Source organism: Vulpes vulpes, chromosome 13 (assembly GCF_048418805.1).
Source record: "Vulpes vulpes isolate BD-2025 chromosome 13, VulVul3, whole genome shotgun sequence".
Classification (NCBI taxonomy): Eukaryota; Metazoa; Chordata; class Mammalia; order Carnivora; family Canidae; genus Vulpes; species Vulpes vulpes.
The window spans coordinates 81,449,063-81,469,625 of record NC_132792.1 but is presented as its reverse complement, the minus strand read 5'-3'; the positions used below and the strand labels follow the sequence as shown (position 1 = coordinate 81,469,625).

Here is a 20,563-nt window from a genome sequence, read left to right as displayed (position 1 = left end):
TTCTTTCTTTTGGACTTGAGGCACCTTCCAGAAAACCACCAGATCTTTTTCTTATTGTGGCTGTCCCTCCTTTATCTGGGACAGATGTCACGCTTGACATTCTTCCACTTGTCTTATCCAACCACCCCATTCCCAACTGATTCCTACGTTGACACTATGTAACTCTGGGAGGGGATTCAAGGGAGTGGTTCATCCTCCATGGTGTCAGAAAACTCCAGCACTATTTTTTTTTTTTTTTTTTTTTTTTTTTTTTTACTTTTCTACCCAAAATCCCTGACCACCAAACACTGGAGGGAGAGTGGGAGTCACCATCTCTCCATGGTCTCCCTGTTTCTCAGCCCTCGGACGGGGATATTTGGTACATCAGATGATGCCCTTGGGATGACCCTGAAGTTTTTGATTGTCATATTTCTTGTCATCTGTGAGCAAAAAGGGTGGCATGTGGAAGCGAGAAAGAATGGGAAGGATTGTGGGGATGTGCTTCTGAATACATTAAACCCCATTCATTAAGAAGAAAAGAATAAGGAATTACCTCCCTCTTTTAAAAAAAATTTTTTTTTTCTGAGTTTATTCATGAGAGACACGGAGAGAGAGAGAGGTAGAGACACAGGCAGAGGGAGAAGCAGGCTCCATGCAGGGAGCTGGATGTGGGACTTAATCCTGGGTCTCCAGGATCTTGCCCTGAGCTGAAGGCAGACGCTCAACCACTGAGCCACCCAGGGGAGTCCCACCTCCCTCTTAATCAGGTTGCAAATGCTCTGAGCCAGCATGAGGGTGGAATTGCCAGCCTGTCCCTGACAATCAGACAATAATTAGTAATTGGGGGGTTAACTGTCCCAAGATGAACTCCAGCCCCTATTCAGGGAGTTTCTGTCTCACCAGTCAAGCCAGCTCCTTCTAGAAACAACTGAAAAGAGTTCTGCAGGGTGGGTGAGCCACCCCAGAATTTTCTGTGAATGTTTGAAATGTTGCTGCAGAATCAGCAGCCAAGGCGGATACTCACTTCCTCGTGCGTAAGCAAGCAGCGCGTGGACCAGCAGTCTGCGTCCGTGTCTCCCCTTAGGATGATGTTCTGACGGGCAATCGGCGGTCGAGAATGCTGTGAACCCCTAAATAACACGTGACATGGGGCACGGCTGCTTCCACCGCAACTACAGTGAGCCCTGCTGAGAGGCCAGTGCCCCAGGCTGTCCTGTGTCCCGACACCGTGTCCTGGCAGGAGGATGGATCCCCTACAACGTGCTCCCCAACCTCAGACCCCCGAAAAGTGCAAAGCAAGCTGCACCCGTCGAGTAACTTGGCCAGCCTGGGACCAGCTCTCCTCCTCGACCAAGGATCTATGATGCTGCCTGCGGGCGTTTCTCACCGGGCAAGGGATGGAAGTTAATAGGACAGAGGCCGGCTCCTCGAGGCTGGGTTTCCTTTTCATGTTATATTAACCGACATTTGCCTGCCAGGCTTGATGAATGGTAGTCATCATCCTTCATTCCTCTGGCTCCTCGAGGCAAGAGATAGATGGCTTCAATTTGGGGAAAAGGTGTTCATTTGTCTGTGACTTGAGTCTTGGACCTGCCACGGTGGCAGGGGCTTTGGCTGTGGCCAATTGGCTCATGGGACGCGGGGTGCATGATGGGGGTGTAGGTTGGCACCTGATGTGGAGAAGCAGGGGGTAGGGAGGCATGGGCAGGCCCCAGGAGGCAGGGAGCGAGGTTTGCCGGGATTCTCTGTCCTCAGCCCTCACATTATTTCCTGTGTCTTGTAGTGGTTCCTGGCCTTAAATTGCATCCAACTCTAGTCAGGGCTTTTTTTTTTTTTTTTTTTTTTTAATTTTTATTTATTTATGATAGTCACACAGAGAGAGAGAGAGAGAGGCAGAGACACAGGCAGAGGGAGAAGCAGGCTCCATGCACCGGGAGCCCGACGTGGGATTCGATCCCGGGTCTCCAGGATCGCGCCCTGGGCCAAAGGCAGGCGCCAAACCGCTGCGCCACCCAGGGATCCCTAGTCAGAGCTTTTTAACGATAGGTTTCCTTTTTCATAATCTTTTTTAAACTGTAGCTAGATAAGCTCCTAACACAGAACTTAGCACCCCAGCAGTAGGAAATATACTGTGGTGACTGTGGTGTTGTGCGGCAGGACCCAGAACTCATCGTGTTGGAGAACTGAGACTCTCTACCTGCTAAGCACCCCCACTCCCCTCCCACCGGCCTCTGGCAGCCACCACCCTCCACCGTGGAAGTGCCTGGATACCTATATGGTGAAATCCTATCACATTTGTCTTTCTGTGACCGGCTTGTGTCACTTAGCGCCACATCCTCAAGGCTCATCCACGCTGTATCCTGTGACTGAATTTTTTTCCATTTTGAATGCTGAGTAATGCTCCAACGTCTTACTTACCCACTCCTCTGCTGACGGGTGTTTGGGTTTCTTTGACCTCTGGGCTGCGATGAACAATGCAACAATCAACAAGACTGTGCAAATACTTCTTCTTTTAATCCTTTTCAACATACACCCCGAAATGGGATTGTGGGATTCTTGTTAAGTTTTTGAGGAACCTGCAGACTGGTGTCCATAGTGACTGCACCATTTCGCATTCCTAGCAACAGGGCACAGGGGTACACATCCTTGACAACACCTCTTGTGGGGTTTTTGTTTTTTCTGGTCATAGCTATCCTAATAGGAATGAGGTAATCTCTCATTGTGGTTTGGATTTGTGTTCCTCTAATGATCAGGGTTGATCATTTTTCACATGCTTCTTGACCATGCATCCTCTTTAGAGAAATGTTGAAGTCCTTGGCACATTTTTTTGACTTATTTGCTTTTTTGTTGAATTTTAAGAGTTCTTTGTCTATTAACTCCTGAACAGAATATTAACTCCTTAACAGAAACAGGATTTGCAGCTATTTCCTACTATTACATAGGTTGCCTTTAACGATATGTTTTAAGTAAACTTCTCAGGCCCACTATTTGCCTTCATTTTAGTGGAAATTATTTGGTTTTCTTGGTCTCACACTCCAAAATAGATTTATTTTTACAGCTCCAATTTAGTTATTCAGAGAAGACTACCCAGCTCTCCTCTTTGACCAGTATGAAAAGGTTTTTGTGGTGAATGGAGAGAAGGGAAGTCAGTGACATTTACCTTCCAGCCTGTGAACAGTGTGCCTGTGAACTTGGGTAGCCCAGATGATCCCTGCTCATGTCTTCTTCAGGGCAAACATGCATGGCTGGCCTCTGTATTCTCAGATCCAGCAGATCTCTGAACCTATTGGATTCGCCCTGGGATTTCTGAGCGATTCTGGGAGAGCCAGGGAACTCACTCCTGGGAAAGCCGTGGAACTCAGATTGCCCTGAAGTCCATCTCAACCTTCCAGAATTTTTCTGACATAGCTCCTGGGAGAGTGGTGGGAGCCAGATACCCACATATACTCTTAAAGTTCAGATAAAGTCCCAGTTCTTTCTGTCCATCACACCTATGAGTTTACCTGCTGTTAAAGTCCTATAACACATCAAATCTCTGTTCCGTGGGAGGTTTTGTGTACCAGGTTTCCATGATCTTCCTGATAGCTCTTTGGCAGCCCTTGCAGTTCTTGAAACAGATGCCTGATGGGCTGGGGGAGGATTTCCAGATGGTGGGTATTTTTCTGTCTCATGCCCGGGTTCCCAGGACAAAGAGGAGCCAGGAACTGGAGCACACCATTAAGGAAATGGACTTAGGTCCTCTGGAAGAGGACTGTGCTCTCTCTGAAGGCCAGGTCCTGCATGAGGGCATCCAGGCCCAGAGAAGCACAGGAGCGGGGTTCAAGTCCTGCCATTCTAGGGTGCCTCCAGCATCCCAGGATTATTTAGTAAGGAGATTGGAAGGGTTTGCATCGTGAACAGACCACACAAGATGCCCTTGTGAGGTTTCATGGACTTCAGGAGGAAAAGGGACTTTGACGGGACTTGTCTGACTTTAACCATCATTCGCTGGAAGCCTACCCTCTCTATCCAACCTGCCACCCATATCTTGTCATTTGACCTTTGGTGGAAAGGTAGAGTGTAGTCTTAGTAAAAGAGGCAAGACTGAGCTAAGAAGTTGGGTTCCTCTGAGCCATGCTCCAGGGGAAGATCTATTTCCCCGCCTTCAAAGCCTTGCATGGCCTCTGCTCTGGTGAGAGGTTTGTGGAGGTTAATAATTAACTCAGAGGCCTGGTTGACCTCCTTTCATTGCAGTTTCACTTTCTAACAGACACTACCTTATTTTTTAGAGACACTTGTGCTCCTTAACATACCCTGAGATTGGAGTGGAAGGAGAAAGAAGGAAATTCTGTGCTTTTCTACGTTTGGGGGGATAGGAGGAAAGTGGATATACCACGAATACAGGTCTTGGATCTCAGCATCAAGTTTTACTCTGTGTTTTGACCTTCCTCCCACCCAAGGATTTTGGTCTAAACATTCTCAGCGTTGATTTTACAAGAAAAACCCAATTCCCTCCAGTACATAAATTTCTTTGTGACAGTTTAAAGTTGTGAACTATAAATTGATCCATTGTGTTTGTTTTAAAATATCATCTCTGTTGATGGAGAGAATTACTAGAGATAGGGCCACTTCTCTATAATAGAATTCTATCCCCCTGGCTGTGCCTTTTGAGGTCTGTTATCTTCTATGTTTTCCAGGCCACCCAAACCCCTCCTTCATCCCTGGCCCTTCAGTGGGCATTGTAGTAATTACACTAGATGGCAGAGGAATTGTCACCAGATCATATCTTAGAAATAGGGATATTATGAGCTAATTTTAGGCCATCTCAAATTAGAATGTTCTTGGTGGAGTGCTACCAACATAAACCTTTAAAAAATGACAAGTGAGAGATACTTAAATCCTCTATCTGTGGAGCTCAGCCCAGCCTTGAAAGTATACCCACTCGCTATTAAGTTTCCTCTGGGAGTTTGCTGATGTCAGCATCGTATTTTGGGGTAAGGTGGAGATGGGGGAGGAAACGAGGATCTAAAGGACATAACTCCATGTATAGGACCATCACCGGGACTGGGGACCCAATGTAGGATGATAACTGGCGGGCACTATTCCCCCCTCCTGTATGGCCTAGAGTGCAGCTCCTGCCTGGACTTTGCATCTTATCTTTTTATATTAACTTACAATTATTTCTCCTATGTGGGCATGACCAAAGGCTGTTTTTTAGTATCGTGTCTCCAGTCAACTCCTTTGATCTCAAAATGATTCTCCACATCCCCAAGTCATCTACCTTGATGGGGGTGGGAGATAGGGGAAGGTGGGCATGAGAGGTAGGGGAGGCCTGATGTCTTCTGGGCACTGACATAGTCCTTTTGGTTGTCTGATGCATTTGTTCTGTATTGAGGGCTACCTGTCCAACACCATCAGCCTGCAGCTCCAACATCTTTACTTGGGACTGGTAATTAGGGAGGACCTATTGGGGAAGATGAGCATAATTTATCTAAGATTGAGAAAATTTAGTTGTCTGTACTGAAGAATGACAGGATAAAAATTTAGGGTTAGGGGGAGATTGAAGCCTATGCGCCCCCCAGCCCTGGGTCCTTTGTTGATATTCCTGCTGCTGTATGGGGAAGTAGCCTTGTCTGCTGCTCTTTCCCAGTCTTTTCCTCCTTTTCTTAATGACACTTTTCTTAAATTAAGAATGTGACCCCAGAAATTACTGTCTGGGTTCACAGACTGGCTCTTCCACATACTGACTCTGATCTGGAACAGATTGTGTAGTCTGCCCGAACCTTAGCTTCTTGCACTTATAGAACAGAATTGCTGTGGGCACAAGTGAGAGCTCATGAAGCTGTTGGGGCTGAGTGCTGGGTCAGGTGCTCATTCAGCCAGTGGCGTGAGGGAAAAAAAGACTCCTCTTCCTCCTGCGTTTCTGCCCCTCCACTGCCTCGACCTGATGACGTTGCCCAGTGTACAAGGTGGCCCCACTCACTTGTAAATCATCTGACCTGGCGAACTTTACCACGTCCATCCAGCTGTGTGGGTGAATCTTGCCTTCATGCTCCTGTGACTCCTTGACGCCCTCTCATCTTCCTCTCCCCTAGTGTGTTTTGGTCCTCTCCATGACTCGGTCACCACCAACTTACATCCTGCCTTGCTTGGTCTTCCTGGGATTCTTACTGCAGTAATAACTGCCTTACTGTCTTCCTGCCTGTGGTCTTGCACACTTTTCCCCAAATCAGTTGTTCTCCACCCTCTTGTTGATTTCTGAGCTGCACATCTGGTTGTCATTTAATTGTGTGTGAATAAAAAAAAATTGTGAACGTGAACTTCATGAAAAAGATTTAGAAAAACAAAACACCCTTACCTGGTATTAGGACAAACAGATCTGTGGAGGCTGTAATGGGTGTGGGATGATAACAGAAAATGGTTCCACCTCTCTGGAAGTTAATTTTCTTCTACCTTTAAGAGGCTATATTCTGATAGAGTGATTCTGCTAGGGTGATAGCATCCTACAGAGAATCATGAATTCAGAGCTGTATGTTTGTTTGCTGTAGCATTCAGAGCAGCTGAACGTCAGGGAAAGAGCTAAAATGGCCTATAATAGGCGATTGGTTGGATTGTGATTCATTTATGTTGTGGGGAGGCATATTGCCAGCCTGCGTGGGCCCTGTGCATGACTAGGAAAAGGTACCCCCTCTGTGCAGAGTGTACCCCTCCCTGGCTCATGAGGGACATTTGTGCTGGGGTTGAGGATGGAGCTGGTTGAGGGGGAGAGGAGATGAGAGTGACCTTGTTGAAAGTCTCAGAGGTTCATTTGATAAGAGGAATACCCTTGTCCTCTCTCCCTTCTGCAGGTTTGAGACCTTTGAGGTCAACAGCTTTGAGCAGTTCTGTATCAACTACGCGAACGAGAAGCTGCAGCAGCAGTTCAACTCGGTAGGGCCTGGCTCCCGGAACGTGTGAGAGGGGTGGGGGGAACACCTCCCTCCCTGGAAGCAGCAGCTGAGGGACCTCTCTTCCATCCGGGGTCAGCAGGCTCTAGCTCAGCCCTAACCTTCTCGGAGTTTATAGAGGGTGCCCTGGCTTTAGGAAGGCATTACCTGCTGTGCCAGGGAGGATGTCTGAGTCGGGTGGCTGGGCTGAGAGGGTCAGTGAACCTCCCCTTGGCTATGACTCCCACACCTCTTCATCCTGGGCTTCTGGGGTATTTGCCCGATTGCAAGCCAGTTGATTACTAGAATATTCTAGAGACATGTTCACATGGGGATGGGGATCACCTAACTGAGCTCTCTTTTCCTGCAGTCCTGCCTGTGACTTAGTGCCCATACCCTTTCTCATGGGTGGACACCCTTCTCTGGGACTCCAGGCTCATGTGGTTGAACCTCAGGGGTGATGAACATCAGGATGTGCCTGCGGTTCACTAACTTTGACCTTTCACCTCTTATCCTAGCATGTATTCAAACTAGAGCAAGAGGAATATATGAAGGAGGAGATCCCTTGGACCTTGATTGACTTTTATGATAACCAGCCCTGTATTGACCTCATAGAAGCAAAGCTAGGCATCTTGGACCTGCTGGATGAAGAGTGTAAGGTAAAGCATTGTATCAGTCACATCCCAGGGTTGGGGAGGGGCAGGGGCAACCATGTGGTGCAAAGGAATGTGTGAGGTCTCAAAGCTGGAATTTCATTTACAATTAATTAGCCTACCTTTTGTTGGCTGAGAGACACTATGGCATCCTTTCCACATGCTAGAAGGTAACTGTTGGTGAACGTGTACCTCTCTAGGCAGAGACTGGATGGTGTGGATTGGCACAACATGGTTGTGGTGTGGATGGGGCAAGCTGGATATGCTAGGTGCTAAGACAGAGACCCCAACATCTAGACGGGCTCCCCAGAGGGTGCGGATCAGCAGCCCAGGGGCGTGTTTGTCATGCCTCATGCATTATGTGGGATTGAGCTGCATGGCTTGGGGGCAGATGACCTCCGTAGATTCCCCCATCTAGGTGTTTGTGGATTCTATTTTGTAGGACAGGACTGTCCTGGATTGCCAGTGTAGGGAGAGCCGGGCAGCCTTGGAAATGTGGGGCAGGAGAATCTGGAATTTATTTCTATTTATTTTTAAAAGATTTTATTTATTTTTTCATGAGGGATGCAGAGAGAGGCAGAGACACAGGCAAAGGGAGAAGCAGTCTCCTTGCAGGGAGCCCGATGTGGGACTCGATCCTGGTACTCCAGGATCACAACCTGAACCAAAGGCAGACACTCAACCACTGAGCCCCCCAGGGGCCCCTTCAGATCTGTGTTTCATTGATCATCTAACTTCTTGGGCCTTTGGTTTCCTACTCTGGGAACTAGTAGGGATTGGATCTAATGATCTTCAGAATTTTGCCCAGTTTGGTGGTTGCTTATGAGATAAGAGGGCAGTTGTATTCCTCCAACAGTGGAAGCCCTTGTCGGAAAGGTGTAGAAATCACAGGACTGTTGCTATTGAAAGGAAAAGACTCAGTTGCCTATCTCTGTGGCCTCTCACATCCTGCCTGTAAAGGGGTGAGTGTGGCTTGGTGGTTAGAGGAGGTGGTTTTCCCCTCCAGGAGGGTGCTCCTACATCCATTGTCTTTGATCAGGAAAAGAAGTGGAAATCGAACTGTAGAAGGTAAAGGGAAATGTACCGAAATCCACAGCGTGTGCGCCTTCATTCTTGACGAGTTTAGCATTTCTTCAATGCTGTGGGCTTTGCCTGAGTCCCTCCAGGTCGGGCCTGTTCCTCAGTCTGGCAGGTGTGCAGAGGCTTGCTCAGCCTCTGTGGTAGCAGTACAGGTGGTAGGACCCTGTCCCTGCCCCTGCCTGGAGTGCCACTGGCTAAATGACCAAAGTCATGGCCCTAACTCTTGAGTGTCCTCCCTGCCCCCCAGGCACCCCTACCCTGTGTTCACCCCTCACTCCCTGGATTCAGCATACCCTGCCAGCTGCTCCTGTTGATGGCTCAGAGGGACCCTGTTCCTGTCCCCCACTGTTGTGTGTGCTCCTGTCAGGAACCACCTCCTCCCATCCCACATCCCAAGCCTGAAGGCGACCCCATGTCCTGTGTCCACCCCAGGCCTCTGAGCTAGCCTTGCGCCCCAGGATCCAGCTCTCCTGTCCCCTCCCCAGTGATGAAAGTGAAGAGGCTCTGAGGTGCACGTAAAGCAGGTGGTTCCTCTTGGACTGCTCCACATCACTCTTAGTTGAAACACCGTGATGTTGAGCCCCAGATTGTAGGATCTCCTCCTTGTGTACACACACTTTCTAGAAACCACCTGATGCTTCAGGATGAAGGTTTCCCCCACCCCACCCCAATGCAAGCAGCTGCCTAATTGATGTTTGATGATTTATCCTGCCTTAGGTGATCCAGGATTGCTTGGGGTGGGTTTACTTGGGCTTATGGTTTGAGAGGTGCCACTCCCCAAGGGAACGTGTCCCGAGAAGTCAAGTCAGATGGGTAGGAATGCAGGTGCAGGGACCTCAGTCTGCTGTGTGGAGGCTGGAGGGCCAGGCAGCGAGGGGAGACTGCATGGTGTGGCTGGGAGTAGGCAGGGGCAGGTGGGGCCTCGGCAGAGAAGCACAGTGGTCATGGGGAGGCCCAAGCTGCAAACCATTTCCAACAGTTGGGTGGGTGACGTTGCTGGAGCCCCACGCTTTGCAGCCTTGGGTGTTCCCATTGCTGCCTTCTGGGGGCAAGCCTCCTGGGGCATCCCCATTGGAGTCGGCTTCACTTTAGAAAAGCTAACTGCATGCAGATGAGCCTCATCTTCATGTCCATGGAGGCTTCTGTCTGCATCAGGCTCATGAAAGAGGTGATTTCAGCCCAAGATGGCATCTGCTGCAAACTCCCGCCCCCTGTGGGCCCTGAGACCCCAGGAAGTACCCATGGGCTGTGAGGATGAACAGGGACGGGATTGCTGAGTGGCTGGGCCCAGATGGTGGATTGCGGCTGGAGGGGCTGTGGGCAGGTCTGGTGCTCTGGGTCCTGGGGAGGCTGGTGGAGGGTCCAAGGGCCACAGAGTGACTGCTGAACAGAACCGGGGGTTGGGGTGGCCACTGTGTGGAGGCTCTGGGGAGGGGCATGTGTGGGCAGAGCTTGGATTCCCTGCCGGTCAGGCTGGTGCCGCAGGGACTGTGCTACTCCAGGTGGATGTGTTGAAACTCAGGGTGGCTGTAGGTGAAGGTGGAACAGGGTGGGCAAGGTGAACACCTGTTTGAGGAGCACTTGAAACCCCAGGTCTAAGTCCTCCAGGCGATAGAGTTGGTGCAGCCTGGTGCAGCTGCTACCAGCCAGCAGCTGGTGGAGCTGCAGGTGTCCCCTGCGTCAGGACTCAGGGCCTCACACACCGTCCGGTTGCTGCCCTGGGGGACCCGCACTGCAGGGAGCCTGGCTACATGCGCAGGGGGCCTTGCCGCACATGTAGGAAGTGAGCCTGGGCAGGGGAGCATGTTCCCCCAGCTGGCCACAGCCAGGCGACACAGTGCCCCTTGGGACTGTCCTGGGGCCATCGAGCTGCCTCAGACCACGGCTGTGCCTCTGTTGTCCTCACACACTGCAGGGTGACATAATTGCACCGTGAGGACTTAGGTCCTATGACCGTGTGTGACAGGATGAAGGGTTAGACTCACGGTGTCACAGAGGAACTGGGAACTTGTCCTGGGAAGATAGAGCGACAGGCAGAGCCGGGGCTGGGACGTCATGAGGACTGTAGGGACAGGGTGGCCGGGGCAGAAGGCTCAACATCACCAGGTGGCTCCCCAGGGCCCGAGATGGGGACTCATGGAACAGCCATCCGGGTCTCAGAGCTGCAGTCGGGGCCGTGCAGTCCGCCCCTGAGCACCCCATGACCCCTTGGTGGGGCCCTGGGGCAGGACAGGCGTGTGCTGCAGGGGCTCGCTGGGGGCTGTGCGACACAGGCCAGGGTCAGGCCTGGGCACCCTGCCCTCCCTGCGTCAGCTGAGTGCTGCCTCCTGGGGAACCAGCTAGTGAGGGCAGATGAGACAGCAGAGGTCGCCGCGTGCTTGCTCTCCAGCGACATGTTGGCATCAGCACGAGTTTGCTGAAAGTGACGCCTTGACCCCTGGGAGCCGTGCTTGTGAGTAAAGATGCTATCAGATGGGGGTGTTGGGGAATCCCAGGGTGGTCCTGAGGCAGGGGCCAGGGGGCGGGCTCTGCCCGGGTGAGCAGGGCCTGGGGCCTGAGTAGAGGGGAGGAGGGGAGGACAGCCCTCCGTAAGCCACCCCCCTGTGGAGGGAAAGCATCCCACTGCCCTGCTCCCCGCTCACCTGCCCTATGCCCCTGGGGCCCTGCGTACCTGAGACCCTGCCGTTCAGCAGCACCTCTGTGGCCTCAGGCAGGTGGGGAGGCCCTGGAGGATGTGACTGAGGCGATCCTGCTGTGAGGAGAAGCATCCCCCAAATGGCATTTCCAGCACAAAAGTGGGAAGAAGGGCACTCCTGGGGGCGAGGGGACTGTCACGTTGGAAGAACGTGAAAGGTCCGACTTGTCCAGACCCACGTGGTGGCTGGTGAAGTGGAAAAGCAAGAGCCATTGGATGGGAGCCCTGTCCACAGGGGGTGTGGGGACTGACCCTGAAGCCTCAGAGGAGGGTGGGGCCTGGGGACAGGAGGGCTGTGACAGGGCATGAGCGATCTCTCGGGGTTTCCCAGCTGTGTGTGGAGGCTGAGGGGAGAGACTGAGCAAAGAGAGGGATACATCCTCCTGCCTTCCAGGGGGGGATGCAAAGGAGCTCTGGGACCAGTGTTGGGAGCAGGCCTTGGGTGAGAGGAGTGGTCAGAGAGCTGTCCAGGCAACAGCCTAGCTTCTAGGACTTGGTGGGGAGATTGGGGGGGGTGGGGCGGGCAAAAAGGGGACAAATGAGACCCTCATCCCCATAGCAGACCCAGCTGTGAGGGAGCAGGAGGGGGAGTCCCTGGGGGCCTGGCAGTTGAGTGCATAGGCCCTGGGGGGACATGACCCCAGGAGGGAGGCAGTGAGTGCACAGGCCGTGGGTGAAGAGCATCGCTCCTTCCCAGAGCAGGTTCTAGGGCCAGGGAGGCTTCTGGAGGTGAAGCAGGAGTGAGGTTTCCTGCCGATTGGCAAGTCTGCTTCCTTGTGAAGGAGGGTTCACGCCCATGCCAGAAGGAACAGCTTAGATGCTGGAGAAAGGTGCAAGACAGGGGCGGGGGGGTGGGGGTGGGTGGCTGCCCTGCCAACAGGGAAGGGAAGTAGCAGAGTGGACGGATTCACTGGCCAAGGTCAGAGGCTGTCCGAGGGAGGAGGGGAAGCTTGGAGGGCAGCCCCCTGCTTGGCCCAGGCACAGTGTCCGCATCCACCAGGTGCCCTCTCCTAGTGAATCATGATGGCCCTTCTCTGGCCGTAATACTGGGTGATGCTGAATGACCAGTGGACCTGATAGGGCAGCAGGGGTGCCACATGGTCTCTCCTCCAGGTGTGGGGGAGGGCCCCACAGACAGGCTGTTGTGCTGAGCACACGGGTCAGGGGTGTTTGTGCAGGTGGAAGCCTCCTGGAGCAGGCATTGGGGTTGCAGCCAGGAGGGCAGGGAGTGTGCAATTGTGCCCCTGGTGCCCCTGGGCTTGTCCACAGGCTGTTGGGAGGAGGAGTTGCAAGGACTCACTCTTCTCTCTCCATTTTTAAAAAAAATTTTATAAGCGAGTAAAATTAGGCTTGGACATATTTTTAGCAGCTTTATGGAAACGCAATTAACATACCATTAAATGCCCTCATTTAAAGTGTAGGACCCCTGGTTGGCAGTCTGTTGAGTGTGGAGCCGAGGTCACGGGTCAGGGGTCACAGGTCCCATTAGTGGTCACTCCTCCTCCCCCACAGTCTTGGGCAGCCTCTCATCTATTTACTGTATTTAAACATGGGCCTATTCGGCATGTTTCATATGGACCCAAACCTACGCTTTTTGATGTGACCGTGGCCCGAAGTGCAGCCGGAGGAACCAGGGTCTTGAGGGACGGTTCCCGTGTAGCTGAGGACAGAGCTAGGACCAGGCTCCTCTGGACATTGAGAAGGAGAGCAAGACCACTTGCATGAAGCCACGTGCAGTATTTGTTTTTAAGGACCTGACTCAGCATATCCCAGAGTCACCGATACCACAGCCCAGATCTTATCAAGATACAGGACTGACTCTCCTTCCCCTGGGCTTGCATGGAAGCTCTTTTGGGGATACGTGCATTCCATCCAAGCCTGTCTTGCTGGCTGCTTCTAAATCTCTGTTGTCAGGCCAGCAAGCCCAGAAGTAGGGAGTGTACGCCCTGGTGCCAGCCTGTCCCAGTGTGAACCCCAGCTCTGCTACGGCCCAGTGGTGTGACCTTGGGCAGGTTACCCAACCTCTGTCTCCATTTCCTCATCTGTAGAGTTGTACAGACATCGTGCCCAGCTAATAGGATTATTGTGAAAATTAAATGAAAATTAAATAAACAGATAAAGACCTGGGTGCCTGGGGGGCTCAGTTAAGGGTCACAGCTCTGGTCACAATCCCAGGGTCCTAGGTTTGAGTCCCCCATTGGGTTCTGTGGGTCTCCTGCTTCTCCATCTCCTGCTGCTCTCCTTGCTTGTGCTCACTCAGTGCTCACTCTTTCACTCAAATAAAATCAATTAAAAAAATTATAGAAAACTGACAATAATAGGTGTTATGGGCATTAGCTGTTGAGTATTATCTGGGAATCTTGACTGTTAATTCCCGCTGGGCCTTACTGTCCATGGGGCGGGGGGTGGTTAGGAAAAGATACCTTTGAGGTGCTGGGTGGCTCAGTGGGTCAGTGTCTGCCTTCAGCTCAGGGTGTGATCCTGGGGTCCTGGGGTTGAGCCCCGCGTCGGGCTCCCTGCCCGCACAGGGTCTGCTGCTCCTCCCCGCCCTCCCCCTGCTTGTGCTCTGTCCGTCTGTGTCTCATGAATGAATGATGCCGTCATCAGGAAATACACATAATACCGTTGTCCGGCTTTGCTCACGGTGCCCGCCAGCCTGAATGCTAGACACAAGGCTGTGGGGGCTACTGGCAGAAGTCCAATCTCTCATCGTCCCAACGAGATGATTTGGCTGCTGGCACCTGTGTCGACCCGGGTGCCTCTGGTCCTCACAGTCCCACCTTTCCTCCTCCAGTAGCCCTGCCTGGCAGACTCCACGGTCCTGTACCTGTTGTTTCTAAACACAGAATGCTCAAAGACAAATATAAAACAGCATACGTAAAAGTGCTGAACCCGGTGTATTTTGTCCACTGCACACAATTAATAGCCTCTGTCAAGAAGGAGTCTTCCTACATCAACAGTGCTCAGCATTGGATATTCAGCGACACTCATGCTAAGTTGACAACTGAGAGAAGTCTTGTTGGCTCACTTACTATCCAGGAAATTTGTTTTAGAGAGTGTAGGCACTTTTTTTTATGCCCCAGATTTCATTAGTTTACCAAACAAAACCCTTTCTAAGTGGCTAGGGGGAGGGTCACCTTCAATCCTTGCCTTGTCCAAATGTGCAGTGATACAGGGTGGTGGGCCAGGTTGTGACCTGTCGCTGAGGAACGGGTGTGTGTTGTGGTTATCGCAGGTGATAGGAGGGGGCACCCCCATGGAGGACTTACCATCATCCTGGACAGCTTGGATGGGGGTGACGGTGACTCTGTGTTCTGTGTGCAACAAGGCGACATGCTTACTCACTTCTGGAGCCAGCTCTAAAGATGCTGGAAAGAGCCACCTTTTGGGTTCTTGGTGTCATGAAGCTTCTAGATTTAGATTCGGGGAGGGTGGACACGCACACGGCGCAGCTCGTTGGCTAGTTCAGTCATGGCCAGAATGTGCCCAGAACCCAACCCTAAGTGAAATAGCGAGGCGTCCTGTTTGAGCCCAACATGTTATGCTCTGTTGTGACAAGACGACACACAGAAGCCGACCGTTGAGCTGCCTTGGTGCGTGTGTGAGAGCTTCACAGTGAGGAGCTCCCAGGTGACATCAAGAGTAGCCGGAAGGGGCTTCAGAGCAGAGAGCAGGCTTGCACTGCACCTGACGGTGGTGGTGGAAGAGCAGAGGGTGGGCCTGCCCACAGCAGGCTTTGGGCTGAGTGAGTGGGGCCAGGCACCAGGGCTGGATGTGGTGGGTCGTGACCCTCAGGTCCCTGGCCCAACTGGAGGGCAGGCACATCCTCAGGCTCCACCCTGAGCCCCCTACCCCCTGCATCTGTCAGCCAGCACTCTCAGAGGCTCTGTGCCTCTATGGACACCCTGTTGCCAGCCCCTACGGCGTGGGTCCATGGCAGCCATGGCCAAGTCCTGCTTTCTTCAGCTCGGTCCCACTCGGAAAACTGATCCTAGCCCCTGTGGGGTCCACTTGCTGGCAGAGCCCATCTTCCCCCCACAGTGCGCTGCCTGCCTCTCCTCAAGGAGCCCTCTGTCCTCTCATATGTCCTACAGGTCCCCAAGGGAACCGACCAAAACTGGGCCCAGAAGCTGTATGACCGGCACTCTGGCAGCCAGCACTTCCAGAAACCCCGCATGTCCAACACGGCCTTCATCGTCATCCACTTTGCCGATAAGGTAAGTGTGTGCGTGGCCCGGAGCCCTGTGAGCCCCCTGCAGAGGTTCAAGGCTGGAGGGGTTCTGTTATGTTCAGGCACCTAGAAGCTCTTGGTTAGGGCATCCACCCTGTGACATGGGGGCTGTCCCTATGCGGACAGAGCCCCGGGCAGTGGGAGGGTGCCGCAGCCACCCGGGCCTGTGCTAGACACACAGTTACCGCCTCTCTCCTGGGGCTTCAGGCAGGAGCACGTAAGACAGTCATGAGTGTGCCCTGAGGGAGGAGGGAGGCGTGAGAACACAGTGGTGCTCTCTGGGTGGCGCCTCCCTGGGACCCTGGCGTACACGGAACTTTCCCACATGGATTTCTGTTTGGTTTGGGAAGCCCTGACCCACGGGTCCCAATTTTCAATCTGCATGTAAATAACCTGGGGTCTCATTACTCAGACTTGAAGGCAGATTCCAGGGGTGCCTGGGTGGCTCCATCTGTTAAGCATCCAACTCTTGGTGTCAGTTCAGGCCTGATGTCAGGGCTGTGAGAGAGAGCCCTGTGCTGGGCTCTGCGCTCAGTGCGGAGTCGGAAATGCTCTCTCCCTCTGCTTCCCTTTGTGGGCACACACACACACACACACACAGGCTCTTCTCTCTCAAATAAATAATCTTTTTAAAAATGCAAATACCCATTTGGTGGACTTTTCAGCACCCAGGGAGGCCTTAGGCTATCTTTTGGGAACTCCTTTTTAAAAACAATGTTTTCTCACAAAATAAATACTCGATTTCCTCTGTGTGAATCCTGATCACATCTTGGGTTTACATGATAAATGGAAACATCTGTGGGCTTCCCAGCTACTCACCAGTCCTCAGAAAACACTGTGGATGAGAGGACAGGTGCTGAGTTGCTAAGCAGGTGCCAGGTTGGGCTGAAGCCCTTGACCCCTCTTTCTGTTTCCCTCTGGGGCCCCAGGTGGAGTACCTTTCAGATGGTTTTCTGGAGAAAAACAGAGACACAGTATATGAAGAGCAGATCAACATCCTAAAGGCCAGCAAGGTAAAGGGCACCAGAGGTGGGGACCTAGGGCAGGATCACCCACAGCAGGATGTGGCAAGACCGGATTGGGTGGTGGTGGCCTGGGGCTGGGAGGGCAGGCAGGGGGAAGGTGAAGGGGCTTGTCAGTCATGCATGTCAAGAGTGCACAGTTTCCTAAACTGGAGTGTGAGACTTAAAAGACAATGGTCCTCCTCCTCCCCACCCACCTGCAGGCTCTAGCTTTCCCTGTCATCAGCTAACCTTTCTGAAGACCCAATGACCGTGTTGCGACCCCCCAGCCCCATCCCAGCACATGTCCCAGCACGTGCCATGATGGTGGCAGGTGGCATTCAGAGATTACCCAGGAGGGGCTCCCAGGTGTACCAGACCCCAGCAACAGGGGCTACAAGCTTTCTACCCTGAGCCCGTTCCAGACATCCCAGAAGGTAGAAAGCAGGGGTCGAACCTGGGTTGCTGTAGACCTACGAACAGGCCTGGCACAGACTGCAGCTACAGATCAAAGAGCAGATGGGCGTGTTGGGTAGCGTTTTTGAAGCTCATTGTTCACTGGGCCTCTGTCATCTGTAAGACTTTGTTTTCACAGCAGTCCTGTGAGGTTTAAGTTTCTAGCTCTGTGTTAGAGCATTAAATACCTACAACAGTACAAGGCCCTGTGACATGGAGTCAGTGCCCAATTGTTGGTGTCGGTTTTCATCTCCCTGAATATAGATCAATCTCAAATCCTATCTGTAAATTCATGATTTTACTTAAAGCATTTTTATTTTATGGGAGGCCTATCTGCTTCTTTCATGTGGCACCCCTGATAAGACATTAAGAGACCATTGTGAATAATCACCACAGTACGGGGTGGAAGACTCCTGTGTACCCTACCAGCCAAGGGGTGTTTAAAGGACTCCCACCAAGAACAGTGAAACAAAACCATGTTAATTAGAATGTAATTAGTAAAGCCAGTTTTCCTGCCTAAGAGCCCATAGTGCAGCTAATTGCATTCTCAGTTATTGGGGAACTATAAATAGAGACTTAGGAAGTGCCTCTTTAAAACATGGCTTTGTCATTAACAGCCTGCTTTAAGTACCAAAGATGGAGCTTTCTCCCTCCCGGTATTTATTATAAAAAAGCAATATTTTATCCAAAACCAGAAAATTCCAAAAGGAGCATATAGTTAAGATTTCCGATGCCAGGGCAGCACTCAAGTGCAGGTCGGAGTTTGTCAGTAAGTGTTGGCTGCCCAGCACCATCCCGAGTGGTGTCCCAGCAGGCAGGCCTGGAGCCGTCTCTCCGCTCACCCCAGCAGAAGGGACTTGGAGACCAGCATGTCCAGAGGTCAGGGAGACCACATCAGCCCAAGGCCACCTTCTCTGGGCCACGGCAACTCCTGAGGTCCAAGAGTCCCAACGCTGTGCCTCAGACAAGCCCATGGGCGTGAGCTCTGGGTCTCCTCTCTGCTCTTGGCTTGACTTCTAACTCCTCCAGGAATGACCGTGTATATGTGTCTGTTGTTTCCCTGCCGGTATGTTCCTGATAGGTTACAGACACGTTCCATTTTGGGCAAATACATTTACTTTTTTAAAAAGTACTTTTTTAATTTGTGTTTTTGTTTTCTATAGGTAAATAGTAGTGGAATTACTACATTGTGTGCTCATTTTATTTTTTAATTTTTTTGAGGAACCTTCATACTGTTTTCTACAGTGGCTTCACCCATTTGCATCTCTACTAACAGTAGGTGAAGGTTCCCTTTTGTTTTCATCCTTGCCAATACTTGCTATTTCTTGGGTTTTTTAACTTTAGCCATTCTCGAAGGTGTGAGGTGATGTCTCATTGTTGTTTTGATTTGTGTTTCCCTGAAGATAGGTGATGTTGAGCATCTTTTTGTGTATCCCTTTACCATTTGTGCTGTTGCTTTGGAAAATTGTTTTGGGCTCTCTGAATCTTTAAATTTTTAAAATCCAATTATTTTTTATGTTGAGTTACCATATCACTTGCAAATATCTTCTCTCTTCGGTAGATGGGTGAGGAGAGGGGTGAAATAAAGGATCAATAAGGATGATGGGCACCTACCATGATGGGCACTGAGTATTGTATAGAATTGTCAAGTCCTTTTATTGTACACCTGAAACTAATATGCTGCTGTTAATTATACTTCATTTAAAAAGTGTTTTTAAACATACCTTTTGTATAATAGCTTTACTGAGATATAATTGACATACAACATAACATTTTTAAGGATATTTGGAGTGCTTCCTATTTAAGATCAGTTGATGTTGGTAGTTAAAAAGCTTTCATCAATATTTAGAATGAATAGGTCACTATGTGAGAGAGAACTTTTTAATCGATAAAATGGTATCATCCCCTTCCCAATACAGGAAAGTCTATCTTTTTTCTTTAACAACAAAAAAGGGCTGAACCTTTTCCTCCAAAGGGCAGCACTGGCCACGTAAAAGAACTGCCCGAAAAGAAAATGTATTTTTTTTTTATTAGGTCTGCAGCCAGGTTTTATAGATAAGGTTCTGGGCAAGAGATCCCAATCAGATGGTTATTTGAGCATGTCTTTATTTTGGTTTCATGCGTCTGTTTTAAAGGAAAGGTATTTTTATGTTCTTACAGAAGTTAGCAGGCACGATTTCCGAGGTAACAGCTACAGATATAGCTGTAATGGATGTTCTTCTTAAACTATCGATGGTCTTGAAAAAGACCATTTTTTAATACTTCTTTTAATCCCTCTTCAAATAGATTTGCCTCAGGCTTTTAAAATCTATCTATAGCCCTGAATAGCAGAGAGGACCAAAGCCAGTATCTACGGATACTTGGAAATAAGTGACAAATGACGTTAGGAGTAGTTCTTGGTTTGTTCAAAGGTATCATCTGCGTGTTTTCATGATTGGAGGGAGCATGAAATTTATAACCCCAGTGGATGCTGCTTCCCAGGACTGCCCCTAGACACATGAGTTATGATAGTTGCACTACTACTGGTCACTCAGCTCATAAATAGACTTTCCTCTAAAGCATCACTGGAGTAAAAGAAAAAACTTCCTCAGAAGTTCATTCTTCTGCATGAATTGCTAGTCATGCAAGAGCTTGCCGTACCTGCTTTTCATTGAGTCTTCAGGCTGCTTGCTATTGGGAGGTTGCTTGAGATTAGGTCATCCCCGTGAGTTGGTGGGGCTGGGGTGGCACGGTCCTCAATATTTCTCATCTGTTCTGCTTTTTCCTAAAGTTGATGTCCTGGCAAACTCCCCCTCTCTGCATCCCAGAGATCCACCCATTTCCACACACAGTTTAAATAGCTGAGATCTATGATTAAAGCATAGCTTTTAAGATAAAACACAAATTCTCCAGACTGAACCGTGTGTTCTTTCCCGAATTATAGCACAAGGGCTCCTGTTGTAGGAGCTTTTGACAGAAGCAAGAGAAAGAGGCTTTAATTTTAAGGTCTTCTTACTTTTGAATCTGATTTCAAAGCCCCTTGTATGGTTTTCATACATTCTCTTGACCTTAGAAGTTAATAGATGTTTCAGAGAAAAGCCATTACTAATGATTTCTATAACTTAGATTCCTGAAACAATATCATCCTGCACATGGTGACTCCTGCCCTGGACTTGAACATCTTGGAAATCCATTTTAGAAAGTATGTGAATTATAATCTAGTCAGTAGTATTTAGACATGACAGACGGCGAATGAATCACTGGTGTCTTTAAAATGCCAACCTGCCTTCAGCCTGCGGTTACTTCCCTGTGGAAATCGCTCCTCCCTGTTGCGAGTGGCTGCTTGATCCTCACATGTGCCTTGGCTCTGCGGTGTCCACCCCTCCCCACTATGCCTGGGCTCTCTCCCTCCACCTCCCACACCCTGTGTCCTCCCTTACCATGTGTGATGGTGGCTTTCTGCCATAGATAGTGGGGACCCAGGAGTCTCTACATGAGGAGTTGCTGGATAAGGTTTGTGTTTAGAGAAGACACTGGCTGGTGGGTAGAATGTGTTGGGACACAGGTGTGTCTGGAGCTGGGCA

The 20,563-nt window shown here is 50.5% G+C and overlaps 1 protein-coding gene across 1 annotated transcript in view; it reads left to right on the top strand.

The window, feature by feature from the left end:
- Nucleotides 1-20,563, top strand: part of MYO5B (myosin VB) — a 326,731-nt gene that overhangs the window by 216,424 nt on the left and 89,744 nt on the right. Inside the window, exons 11-14 of the mRNA XM_072734804.1 lie at nucleotides 6,807-6,888; nucleotides 7,403-7,543; nucleotides 15,407-15,529; nucleotides 16,473-16,556. Coding sequence (XP_072590905.1) covers nucleotides 6,807-6,888; nucleotides 7,403-7,543; nucleotides 15,407-15,529; nucleotides 16,473-16,556 — 430 coding nt within the window. The remainder of the gene's footprint in view (nucleotides 1-6,806; nucleotides 6,889-7,402; nucleotides 7,544-15,406; nucleotides 15,530-16,472; nucleotides 16,557-20,563) is intronic.